Source organism: Salvelinus alpinus, chromosome 31, assembly GCF_045679555.1.
Source record: "Salvelinus alpinus chromosome 31, SLU_Salpinus.1, whole genome shotgun sequence".
Taxonomy (NCBI): Eukaryota; Metazoa; Chordata; class Actinopteri; order Salmoniformes; family Salmonidae; genus Salvelinus; species Salvelinus alpinus.
The window spans coordinates 15,250,830-15,264,745 of NC_092116.1; the positions used below are offsets into that span (position 1 = coordinate 15,250,830).

Here is a 13,916-nt window from a genome sequence, read left to right on the forward strand (position 1 = left end):
ACTATACAGTTCAGAAAGGAAATTATGATTATATATTGGACAATCTTTTTGTTTTACGCCAATTTGGGTAAGTAAGAAAAATAAATGTGGATCCTTTAACTTTTTTATATCATAGTCTTTTTGAATCAATTTGGATGACTATGTAGTCTGAATAATGATAATAATGTATAAATCTGTACTATAACTTGTCTTTGATTTATTTAGTTTGTTTGCTTCACAGGTTGTGCACTTAACAAGGATGTAATCCAACCAGACCCTGTGATAGTTACACAACTTGTACAAAGTGTATCTCTCACTTGCTTTTGTCGATCTAATTTGATGGTCAAAGTCTCTTGGTTCAAGCAAACTGTTGGACAGAAGCCTCTTCTCATGGCATCATCATATTATCGCACTAAAAATAGTTTTTATTTTACCAAGGACTTTAATGAGACTAAACGTTTGAGTGTGAAGAGAGGAGTTGACAGCTTTAACCTGACCATCTCCAAGACAGAGTCAGGGGACTCAGCTACATACTACTGTGGTGCTATGGAAGAGGGCGAACTCAAATTTGGAGAAGGAACTTTTTTAATTGTCAAAGGTGACTTAAGTCGCTACCTAATGTCTGTTCATATAATGCTAAATTAATGAATCTAGCAAAAAAATGGAATGTACACACCATGATCTTACTCACTCTCTTCAGATTCAGAGTCCAACAGCATGTCTGTGCTCCAGCAGCCTGTGTCTGAGTCAGTCCAGCCAGGAGACTCTGTGTCTCTGAACTGTACAATACACACTGAGACCTGTGCAGGAGAACACAGTGTCTATTGGTTCAGACATGGCTCAGGAGAATCCCATCCAGGAATCATTTACAACAATGGAGACAGGAGTGATCAGTATGAGAAGATCCCTGAGGCTGGGTCAACTACACGGAGCTGTGTCTACAACCTCCCCAAGAGGAACCTCAGCCTCTCTGATGCTGGGACTTACTACTGTGCTGTGGCCTCATGTGGGGAGATACTGTTTGGGAAAGGGACCAAGCTGAACTGTTAGTGACATTTCTAAAATGTTCTAATCTTTTATCCCTGCTTGAAAAAATGTCCTGAATTTCCTGTCTGTATTTCCACAGATGGTTGTAAAGAGGACCAGGTTCTCTTGGTGTACTGTCTGGGTGTAGCGTTGGCTCTTTGTGTCATCCTCATCATTGTCCTTGGTTGTGTTATGTGTAAGATGAACAAGAAAAACTCTCTGCTGTGCAGAGGTAAGTGTTATCATTGCCCATAATATATGCTTAATCTGTTGGTGCAGTATACATTACATGTTTTAGTAATGAAACTGGGTTAATTCATTGTATGATGATGATGTTGATGATTCCTTCATGTTTGTCTAAAAGGAACGCACCCTCAGCCAAGTGGTCTGGCAGTCCCCAGTTCTCATAACCAGGTATGCAGACCTTACAGTGAACTATTCTGAGTATGACTTTGATGAACTGTAAACAGATCCTTCTATCAAAATATCAGGTAATTTCCTGATGTCTTTGGAATTTGTTTTGCTATTCCTCTTAGCATCAAGAACATGATGACACACTCACGTCGGTCCATTACGCTGCTCTGAATGTCATCCACAAGAAGCCAAAGACCCGGAGACAGAGGAGCACCATGGAGAGAGACACTGAGTACTCTGGGCTGAGGTGCCAAAACATGGACTGAAACATAGATTTACCTCCTTTAAGACTTGCATTGCTTTTTCTGTTACACACTGTGTTTTTATCATTATAATTGTGTTACAATTGCTTGTATTCTGTCAAACTCCTTTTAACATTACTGGTGTGATACTGTGGTACATTTTCGATCAAATAAAACATGATTTCACTGTAATTTTGATGTATTGTTTGATTTGCACTCATATTCTTCAAGTTTAACTGGTAAGTTTGCAGGTACATTGCATCCTGATTACATGGTGTGCATAGTAGCATGCGTAGCTTTCAGTTGTCTCAAACTCTCTTTTTAAGCTGTATTCTGCATCACATCTCTGTGGTGTTCTGACGGCCCTAAATGGATTTTCCACTCATCTTAACTCATCTCTAACCCCCAGTAATGACCATCAGTCCTCACCACACACTGTCTCCACACACCTCAGTGAATCAAAACCACAAACATCCATGTCAGTAAGATCACAACTCACTCTCTTCATGAGGAAATCCTGAACTAAAAATAGACTTCTTAACTGAGTATATTTTGAAGAGAGCTGATAGTGTCGAAAATATAATCCAAATATGACAATGTACGCATAGTAATTGAGAAGTTTTCACGAACAATACAAAATGTGAATATGCATATGTGCAGGTTGAAGTACTGCACTTCATTTCTCTTTCAATAAGGTACATGGAAGTCCCCATAACTACCTGAACAGTAGAGTTGGCAGCAACTTTTAGAATTGGCCAAATGTTCAAATTGTTCACTAAGAATCATTGAAAATGTACTTTCCTGTTATAGATCATGTGTGTAGTCTTAATATCTGTCAACAAATGCCCAACAAAGACAATGTTTGGTTAAGAATCTTTATCGAGGTAATTTATTACATACAGTGGGGAGAACAAGTATTTGATACACTGCCGATTTTGCAGGTTTTCCTACTTACAAAGCATGTAGAGGTCTGTCATTTTTATCATAGGTACACTTCAACTGTGAGAGACGGAATCTAAAACAAAAATCCAGAAAATCACATTGTATGATTTTTAAGTAATTAATTTGCATTTTATTGCATGACATAAGTATTTGATCACCTACCAACCAGTAAGAATTCCGGCTCTCACAGACCTGTTAGTTTTTCTTTAAGAAGCCCTCCTGTTCTCCACTCATTACCTGTATTAACTGCACCTGTTTGAACTCGTTACCTGTATAAAAGACACCTGTCCACACACTCAATCAAACAGACTCCAACCTCTCCACAATGGCCAAGACCAGAGAGCTGTGTAAGGACATCAGGGATAAATTGTAGACCTGTACAAGGCTGGGATGGGCTACAGGACAATAGCCAAGCAGCTTGGTGAGAAGGCAACAACTGTTGGCACAATTATTAGAAAATGGAAGAAGTTCAAGATGACGGTCAATCACCCTCGGTCTGGGGCTCCATGCAAGATCTCACCTCGTGGGGCATCAATGATCATGAGGAATGTGAGGGATCAGCCCAGAACTACACGGCAGGACCTGGTCAATGACCTGAAGAGAGCTGGGACCACAGTCTCAAAGAAAACCATTAGTAACACACTACGCCGTCATGGATTAAAATCCTGCAGCGCACGCAAGGTCCCCCTGCTCAAGCCAGCGCATGTCCAGGCCCGTCTGAAGTTTGCCAATGACCATCTGGATGATCCAGAGGAGGAATGGGAGAAGGTCATGTGGTCTGATGAGACAAAAATAGAGCTTTTTGCTCTAAACTCCACTCGCCGTGTTTGGAGGAATAGAAGGATGAGTACAACCCCAAGAACACCATCCCAACCGTGAAGCATGGAGGTGGAAACATCATTCTTTGGGGATGCTTTTCTGCAAAGGGGACAGGACGACTGCACCGTATTGAGGGGAGGATGGATGGGGCCATGTATCGCTAGATCTTGACCAACAACCTCCTTCCCTCAGTAAGAGCATTGAAGATGGGTCGTGGCTGGGTCTTCCAGCATGACAACGACCCGAAACACACAGCCAGGGCAACTAAGGAGTGGCTCCGTAAGAAGCATCTCAAGGTCCTGGAGTGGCCTAGCCAGTCTCCAGACCTGAACCCAATAGAAAATCTTTGGAGGGAGCCGAAAGTCCGTATTGCCCAGCGACAGCCCCGAAACCTGAAGGATCTGGAGAAGGTCTGTATGGAGGAGTGGGCCAAAATCCCTGCTGCAGTGTGTGCAAACCTGGTCAAGAACTACAGGAAACGTATGATCTCTGTAATTGCAAACTAAGGTTTCTGTACCAAATATTCAGTTCTGCTTTTCTGATGTATCAAATACTTATGTCATGCAATAAAATGCAAATTAATTACTTAAAAATCATACAATGTGATTTTCTGGATTTTTGTTTTAGATTCCTTCTCTCACAGTTGAAGTGTACCTATGATAAAAATTACAGACCTCTACATGCTTTGTAAGTAGGAAAACCTGCAAAATTGTCAGTGTATCAAATACTTGTTCTCCCCACTGTACATAATACACATCTGTATCATGTTATAAATCCATTTCAGCATCATAGAGTCACTTGTATCAAACAGGCTAGTTAGTCATCATCACTGGATCATTACTACTAACATCAACTAAGTTATTATAAAGTGTAGCTTAGTTACCAGGAGAAGCAACACAATCACTCAAAATGAAATGGGTAGCAGAGTGATCTCTATATGACGAAGACAATGACTCATGTGTTTGTCTGTAGTTTTGTATTGAGTTCCAGGGAGTAGTTGAATAAGTATGGGAGACAACCTATTTATTCAAGTCATCTCTCCTCTGTAATGTGTTGTCCTCTTTTAGTTGTGTTGATAGCATGTCACTCACACCCACCCCCACACAACAAGTTCACAGGAACTTCTGTAAGCACAAGACAAGGTCATACCTATGCTTTGGTCAGGTGGGCCTGCTGGCTTTGTGCACACAGGACCCTGCTAACTGTCTCTGTGTCTCTATGTGGTTTTCAGCAGGATGTGTATGTGGTGTCACTGTTGTTATCACTATCTTTACTTGCTGTTCATGTTGCCCCTGACAGCTTACAGCCAAAGCATCCTGGATATGGATAACTGTAATTTCACATTTCAAAAGCATGAAATTAGTTTTAATCTGACTCTTTGTAAAGTTGCCCTTACTGATGTTTGATCGTATCATTGTGGGATATTCCGGTATAATGAAAGCTATTTTGTTTATGGTGCATATCTCATGATTCAAGGTCAGTGTAGAAATGGGAAGACCGAAAAAATTGTGTTTCCAAATTCAGATAATTTTTCTAAATGTTGTGTGGTTCTCCTTAGCCAATTAATGTACTCAAGTGAAAAGAACCAAACCTGACATTGAAGGTAAGACATTTAAACAGCTGATCTCTAAAAAAAATAAAAAATAAATGTTGCATGAAAAGTACAACATATTTCAAAACATTTTCTCTTCTCACATAGGGTACCAAATGTAGGTCCCCTATTATAAATTCTGTGTTTGTTCTTTTCTGGTCAGCAACCTTAAGAATTCCCTTGTTATATGTATGGTTTTTTCTCCTTCAAGAGAATCAACCTGGATTGCTCAACTACATTACATTTATTCTGGTTGTTATCATTATTATCCTGATAAACTTGTGGAGAAGATGTAATGTATACACTGGGAGTCAGGAAGCAGATGGTGAATTTAATAATGAAAGGATAAACAAGAACAAACTTAAGCAGCACACTGAATGTGAGAGAACAATACCACCTAATGACAACTGAGGGCTAAGTAATCGAGGAGAAAATTATGAGCAGGTGTGCGCAATGATGGTTGCCAGGTGTGCACTATGTGGGTTGCAGGACCGGTGGATGGCGGAGATAGAAATCCCGGATGATATTAGGGTCCACGATGTCTGCCACCAGGACTCAAAAGGCTCTCCACAGGACCATACCCCTCCCAGTCCACTAGGTACTGGAGTCGACCCACACAATGTCGGGAGTCCAGGAGGGACCTAACTGCATAGGCGGGGGTTCCCTCAATGTCCAGGGGAGGTGGAGGGGTGTCGTGGGGGACGGCATCAGCCAGGGGTCCTGGAACCACCGGCCTGAGGAGGGAAATACGAAAGGAGGGTGAGATCCGGTAGTTGGTGACGATACCTCGTTGACTCTCCGGTGGACCTTGAAGGGTCCCACAAACCGGGGGCTCAGCTTCGGAAGGGCAGGTGGCGCGGGAGGTTCCTGGTGGAGAGCCAGACATGATCACCAGGAAGGAACATGGGAGCCTCACTGCGGTGGCAGTCCGCCTAATACTTCTGATGGCGGACTGGAGCCTCAAGTGGGCGGCGTTCCACACATCCTCTGCGCTCCGGAACCACTCGTCCACTACAGGAGCCTCGGTCTGGTCTGGTCTGAATCAGCCTAGTAGAAGACCCTGGGAGACGGAAGGTCACGGGGTTGCCCCTCTGCTCTAGTGGACCCCGGGTGAGCACGCTGAAGCTGGTGCCCCTCCTGGCCGCAATAGCGACAGAATCCAAGCTTTCTCTGGCGATACTGGAGAGGTGTGTGGCCCCTACCTCCATGGGTTCAAGTTCTGCCTCAGCACAGCCAAAGGAGGGAGGCAAGTAGTGAGTTGGACACCGGCGTTCCCGAAGAAGGTTATCCAGACGGATGGCCATCGAGATGAGACCGTCCAAGCATATGTTGTCATCCCGACATGCCAACTCCATCTGGACCTCCTCACACAGTCCACTGTGGAATAGAGTGCGGAGCGCCGGCTCATTCCATCCGCTGGAGGATTCCACAGTCAGAAAGGTGAGGGCGTACTCTGCAGCGGTCTGGGCACCCTGCTGGAGTTGCTCACCTCCATCTCTGCCCTCTAGAGGATGGTCGAAGACCACCCTGAACAGAGCCATGAACCTCATGAACTTCTCATAGGAACCCAGCTCCTCCTCTACTCTCTCCAAGACTGCCGTAGCCCACTCCAATGCCCGTCCCATCAGCAGGGAAATGACCGTGGCAACCTTGGACCTTTCGGTGGTGGGGGTTCCCGTTTGATAGGCAAATAGAGGGAGCACTGGAGTAGGAAGCCACAGCATTTCGATGGAGTACCGTCATACTTCTCCGGAAGGAACAGTCGGGCACCACTGACTTGGGCGGACGGATGGGTAGGCCGGGGACTGGCTCACTTGACGACCCGTGGTAGGAGGCTCTCTGATAGGGGCATGGAGAACCTTGTTGGTGGTGTCGAGGCGGTGGAGAACGGAGGATCTCCTTCATGGCCGTACCCAGTTGCGCTAGCTGGTCGTGGTGTTGGTGGGGTAGATGACCCTGTTCGTTGACCGTCTGGAAGATTGTTTTATCTTCTGCTGTTTCCATATTGCAAGGTGATATTCTGTAACATATACGCCGGGAGTCAGGTGCAGAAGGTGAGTTTAATAATGATGATGTAACGACCTGGGTGTCGGGGGGTGTGAAATCAGACGCAGGAACAGCAGAGCTTCAATGCGGTGATTTTTAATTCCCAACCGGCAAACCAAAATGTCCAACACGGACTTACTGGGTGTCATAAACACCTGTTTACAAACACGGGAGACAAACCCAGTATACAATACAATAAACCACTCCCGAAATCCACAGCTACAGACGAACAATCCCGCACAAAGAAGCCTACGGGCTGGCTGACTAATAAAGCCACCCTAATTAACAACTTAACTGAACACAGGTGATACAAATAAACACATAAGGAGGGGGAGGAAAAAGAGTCAGTGGCAGCTAATAGGCCGGTGACGACGACCGCCGAGCGCCACCCGAACGGGAAGGAGAGCCTGCCTCGGTTGAAGTCGTGACAGATGAAAGGATAAACAACAACAAACTTCAGCCGCATACTGAACGTGAGAGAAAACAATACCACCTAATGACTGATGAAGACTGAGGGCTAAATAAACGGGGAGTAATCAAGGAGAAAATTATGAGCAGGTGTGCGTAATAATGGGCAGAGGTGTACGCAATGACGGATGCCAGGTGTGCGCAATGTGGGTTGCCAGGACCGGTGGTTAGTAGACTGGCAATGTCGAGCGGGAGTGAGGGAGCAGGAGTAGAGCTCTGAAAAAATGTAAGTAGTGTGCTAAAGTTTATCTTTGTCATACCTTGTGCAAAATGTATGATACTGTAAATTAATAGCATATATTAATGGCATAAATTAATATTATATAATGTATGAATGGCAAAAATTAGGGGTGAGCAAGGACACTTCACTCACAATCCAGGTGAGTAACTTTGAATTATATTTTTTTGCCTGAAATTAAACTGCTCCACATTCTCCTGCTTCATATACAGTGGGGAGAACAAGTATTTGATACACTGACAATTTTGCAGGTTTTCCTACTTACAAAGCATGTAGAGGTCTGTAATTTTTATCATAGGTACACTTCAACTGTGAGAGACGGAATCTAAAACAAAAATCCAGAAAATCACATTGTATGATTTTTAAGTAATTAATTTGCATTTTATTGCATGACATAAGTATTTGATACATCAGAAAAGCAGAACTGAATATTTGGTACAGAAACCTTAGTTTGCAATTACAGAGATCATACGTTTCCTGTAGTTCTTGACCAGGTTTGCACACACTGCAGCAGGGATTTTGGCCCACTCCTCCATACAGACCTTCTCCAGATCCTTCAGGTTTCGGGGCTGTCGCTGGGCAATACGGACTTTCGGCTCCCTCCAAAGATTTTCTATTGGGTTCAGGTCTGGAGACTGGCTAGGCCACTCCAGGACCTTGAGATGCTTCTTACGGAGCCACTCCTTAGTTGCCCTGGCTGTGTGTTTCGGGTCGTTGTCATGCTGGAAGACCCAGCCACGACCCATCTTCAATGCTCTTACTGAGGGAAGGAGGTTGTTGGTCAAGATCTCGCGATACATGGCCCCATCCATCCTCCCTTCAATACGGTGCAGTCGTCCTGTCCCCTTTGCAGAAAAGCATCCCCAAAGAATGATGTTTCCACCTCCATGCTTCACGGTTGGGATGGTGTTCTTGGGGTTGTACTCATCCTTCTATTCCTCCAAACACGGCGAGTGGAGTTTAGAGCAAAAAGCTCTATTTTTGTCTCCTCAGACCACATGACCTTCTCCCATTCCTCCTCTGGATCATCCAGATGGTCATTGGCAAACTTCAGACGGGCCTGGACATGCGCTGGCTTGAGCAGGGGGACCTTGCGTGCGCTGCAGGATTTTAATCCATGACGGCGTAGTGTGTTACTAATGGTTTTCTTTGAGACTGTGGTCCCAGCTCTCTTCAGGTCATTGACCAGGTCCTGCCGTGTAGTTCTGGGCTGATCCCTCACATTCCTCATGATCATTGATGCCCCACGAGGTGAGATCTTGCATGGAGCCCCAGACCGAGGGTGATTGACCGTCATCTTGAACTTCTTCCATTTTCTAATAATTGTGCCAACAGTTGTTGCCTTCTCACCAAGCTGCTTGGCTATTGTCCTGTAGCCCATCCCAGCCTTGTACAGGTCTACAATTTATCCCTGATGTCCTTACACAGCTCTCTGGTCTTGGCCATTGTGGAGAGGTTGGAGTCTGTTTGATTGAGTGTGTGGACAGGTGTCTTTTATACAGGTAACGAGTTCAAACAGGTGCAGTTAATACAGGTAATGAGTGGAGAACAGGAGGGCTTCTTAAAGAAAAACTAACAGGTCTGTGAGAGCCGGAATTCTTACTGGTTGGTAGGTGATCAAATACTTATGTCATGCAATAAAATGCAAATGAATTACTTAAAAATCATACAATGTGATTTTCTGGATTTTTGTTTTAGATTCCGTCTCTCACAGTTGAAGTGTACCTATGATAAAAATGACAGACCTCTACATGCTTTGTAAGTAGGAAAACCTGCAAAATCGGCAGTGTATCAAATACTTGTTCTCCCCACTGTAGGTAGCTGGGGTAATTTAATAATTGTGGAAGAAGTATGTTTTATTTTTATTTATTTAACCTTTATTTAACCAGGTAGGCAAATTGAGAACACGTTCTCATTTACAATTGCGACCTGGCCAAGATAAAGCAAAGCAGTTCGACACATACAACAACACATAGTTACACATGGAGTAAAACAAACATATAGTCAATAATACAGTGAAAAAAAAAATAAGTCTATATACAATGTGAGCAAGTGAGGTGAGATAAGGGAGGTGAAGGCAAACAAATATATGTATAAATAAATAAAAATATAAAAGGCCATGGAGGCGAAGTGAGTACAACACAGCAAGTAAAATAAAAACTAAAAAAACAATGGAATGGTTGGTTTGCAGTGGAAGAAAGTGCAAAGTAGAGACAGAAATAATGGGGTGCAAAGGAGCAAAATAAATTAATAAATAAATACAGTAGGTAAAGAGGTAGTTGTTTGGGCTAAATTGTAGATGGGTTATGTACAGGTGCAGTAATTTATGAGCTGCTCTGACAGCTGGTGCTTAAAGCTAGTGAGGGAGATAGGTGTTTCCAGTTTCAGAGATTTTTGTAGTTCGTTCCAGTCATTGGCAGCAGAGAACTGGAAGGAGAGGCGTCCAAAGGAAGAATTGGTTTTGGGGGTGACTAGAGAGATATACCTGCTGGAGCGCGTGCTACAGGTAGGTGCTGCTATGGTGACCAGCGAGCTGAGATAAGGGGGGACTTTACCTAGCAGGGTCTTGTAGATGACCTGGAACCAGTGGGTTTGGCGACGAGTATGAAGCGAGGGCCAGCCAACGAGAGTGTACAGGTCGCAGTGGTGGGTAGTATATGGGGCTTTGGTGACAAAACGGATGGCACTGTGATAGACTGCATCCAATTTATTGAGTAGGGTTTTGGAGGCTATTTTGTAAATGACATCACCGAAGTCGAGGATTGGTAGGATGGTCAGTTTTACAAGGGTATGTTTGGCAGCATGAGTAAAGGATGCTTTGTTGCGGAATAGGAAGCCAATTCTAGATTTGACTTTGGATTGGAGATGTTTGATGTGAGTCTGGAAGGAGAGTTTACAGTCTAACCAGACACCTAGGTATTTGTAGGTGTCCACATATTCTAAGTCAGAGCCGTCCAAAGTAGTGATGTTGGACAGGCGGGCAGGAGCAGGCAGCGATCGGTAGAAGAGCATGCATTTGGTTTTACTTGTATTTAAGAGCAGTTGGAGGCCACGGAAGGAGAGTTGTATGGCATTGAAGCTCGCCTGGAGGGTTGTTAACACAGTGTCAAAAGAAGGGCCAGAAGTATACAGAATAGTGTCGTCTGCGTAGAGGTGGATCAGAGAATCACCAGCAGCAAGAGCGACATCATTGATGTAAACAGAGAAGAGAGTCGGTCCAAGAATTGAACCCTGTGGCACCCCCATAGAGACTGCCAGAGGCCCGGACAACAGACCCTCCGATTTGACACACTGAACTCGATCAGAGAAGTAGTTGGTGAACCAGGCGAGGCAATCATTAGAGAAACCAAGGCTGTCGAGTCTGCCAATGAGGATGTGGTGATTGACAGAGTCAAAGGCCTTGGCCAGGTCAATGAATACGGCTGCACAGTATTGTTTCCTATCGATGGCGGTTACGATATCGTTTATGACCTTGAGCGTGGCTGAGGTGCACCCATGACCAGCTCTGAAACCAGATTGCATTGCGGAGAAGGTGTGGTGGGATTCGAAATGGTCGGTAATCTGTTTGTTGACTTGGCTTTCGAAGACCTTAGAAAGGCAGGGTAGGATAGATATAGGTCTGTAGCAGTTAGGGTCAAGGGTGTCCCCCCCTTTGAAGAGGGGGATAACCGCAGCTGCTTTCCAATCTTTGGGGATCTCAGACGACACGAAAGAGAGGTTGAAGAGGCTAGTAATAGGGGTGGCAACAATTTCAGCAGATAGTTTTAGAAAGAAAGGGTCCAGATTATCTAGCCCGGCTGATTTGTAAGGGTCCAGATTTTGCAGCTCATTTAGAACATCAGCTGACTGTATTTGGGAGAAAGAGAAATGGGGAAGGCTTGGGCGAGTAGCAGAGGGGAGGGCAGTGCTGTTGTCCGGGGTAGGGGTAGCCAGGTGGAAAGCATGGCCAGCCGTAGAAAAATGCTTATTGAAATTCTCAATTATAGTGGATTTGTCGGTGGTGACAGTGTTTCCTATCTTCAGAGCGGTTGGAAGCTGGGAGGAGGTGTTCTTATTCTCCATGGACTTTACGGTGTCCCAGAACTTTTTTGAATTTGTGTTGCAGGAAGCAAATTTCTGCTTGAAATAGCTAGCCTTGGCTGTTCTAACTGCCTGTGTATATTGGTTTCTGGCTTCCCTGAAAAGTTGCATATCACGGGGGCTGTTCGATGCTAATGCAGAACGCCATAGGATGTTTTTCTGTTGGTTAAGGGCAGTCAGGTCAGGAGAGAACCAAGGGCTATATCTGTTCCTGGTTCTAAATTTCTTGAATGGGGCATGCTTATTCAAGATGGTGAGGAAGGCATTTTTAAAAAATGACCAGGCATCCTCTACTGACGGGATGAGATCAATATCCTTCCAGGATACCCCGGCCAGGTCGATTAGAAAGGCCTGCTCGCTGAAGTGTTTCAGGGAGCGTTTGACAGTGATGAGTGGAGGTCGTTTGACCGCTGACCCATTACGGATGCAGGCAATGAGGCAGTGATCGCTGAGATCTTGGTTGAAAACAGCAGAGGTGTATTTGGAGGGCAAGTTTGTTAGGATGATATCTATGAGGGTACCCGTGTTTACGGAATTGGGGTGGTACCTGGTAGGTTCATTGATAATTTGTGTGAGATTGAGGGCATCAATCTTAGATTGTAGGGTGGCTGGGGTGTTGAGCATGTTCAAATTTAGGTCGCCTAGCAGCACGAGCTCTGAAGATAGATGGGGGGCAATCAGTTCACATATAGTGTCCAGAGCACAGCTGGGGGCAGAGGGTGGTCTATAGCAGGCGGCAACGGTGAGAGACTTGTTTTTAGAGAGGTGGATTTTTAAAAGTAGAAGTTCAAATTGTTTGGGAACAGACCTGGATAGTATAACAGAACTCTGCAGGCAGTCTTTGCAGTAGATTGCAACACCGCCCCCTTTGGCCGTTCTATCTTGTCTGAAAATCTTGTAATTGGGGATGAAAATGTCTGAATTTTTGGTGGTCTTTCTAAGCCAGGATTCAGACACGGCTAAAACATCCGGGTTGGCAGAGTGTGCTAAAGCAGTGAACAAAACAAACTTAGGGAGGAGGCTTCTAATGTTAACATGCATGAAGCCAAGGCTATTACGGTTACAGAAGTCATCAAAAGAGAGCGCCTGGGGAATAGGAGTGGAGCCAGGTACTGCAGGGCCTGGATTCACCTCTACATCACCAGAGGAACAGAGGAGGAGTAGGATAAGGGTACGGCTAAAAGCTATGAGAATTGGTCGCCTAGAGCTACTAGAGCAGAGAGTAAAAGGAGGTTTCTGGGGGCGATAAAATAGTTTAAAGGAATAATGTACAGACAAAGGTATGGTAGGATGTGAATACAGTGGAGGTAAACCTAGGTATTGAGTGATGATGAGAGAGATATTGTCTCTAGAAACATCATTGAAACCAGGTGATGTCATCGCATATGTGGGTGGTGGAACTGAGAGGTTGGATATGGTATAGAGAGCAGGGCTAGAATCTCTACAGTGAAATAAGCCAATAAACACTAACCAGAACAGCAATGGACAAGGCATATTTACATTAAGGAGAGGCATGCTAATCGAGTGATCAATAAGGGTCCAGTGAGTAGAGGTTGGTTGGGGTCGTGGCGATCCAGACAGCTGGCCGGGTATATGGCTATCGGTAGCAGCATAGGATGGAGGTCTGTTTGTAGATACCTCGTGCGTTTCCGTCGGTAGGTTAGTGGGGTTCCGTGTAGTGGGGTTCCGTGTGGTAGAGGGGATCAATCCAAATTGGCAAAATAGATATAGTGACCCAAGGAAAAAATAAAATAAATAAATAATAATAATAATAATAGTTGTCCAATATACTTGTTCAAATAGCAGCCGATAAGACAGCTAACGATTAGCGGGCCTCAGATGAGCGTTCAGGTAACGTCGGGACGGAGGTGCCAGTTGGATAAATCCCTCGGGCAGATAACGTCGGCAGTCAGTCGCGGCAGTCAGTCGTGAAGGCCCGGTGGGGTTCCGTATCTGCAGCAGCAACAAAAGAAACGGGTCCGGATGGTGATGGAACTCCTCAGCTGGCTAGCTCCAGAATGATTTGAGTTTGCTCCGGGGTCGACGTAAGCCAATAGTCACACGGTTTGCA

General features: G+C 44.8%; 1 protein-coding gene across 1 annotated transcript; it reads left to right on the forward strand.

The window, feature by feature from the left end:
* On the forward strand, nt 1-1,851 carry LOC139561332 (uncharacterized). Its single transcript, XM_071378354.1, has 6 exons — nt 1-67; nt 221-577; nt 680-1,024; nt 1,106-1,237; nt 1,370-1,419; nt 1,542-1,851. Exons 1-6 carry the CDS (start codon nt 25-27, stop codon nt 1,683-1,685), a joined length of 1,071 nt encoding a protein of 356 aa, XP_071234455.1. The 5' UTR covers nt 1-24; the 3' UTR covers nt 1,686-1,851.
* The last annotated feature ends 12,065 nt before the right edge of the window (nt 1,852-13,916 follow it).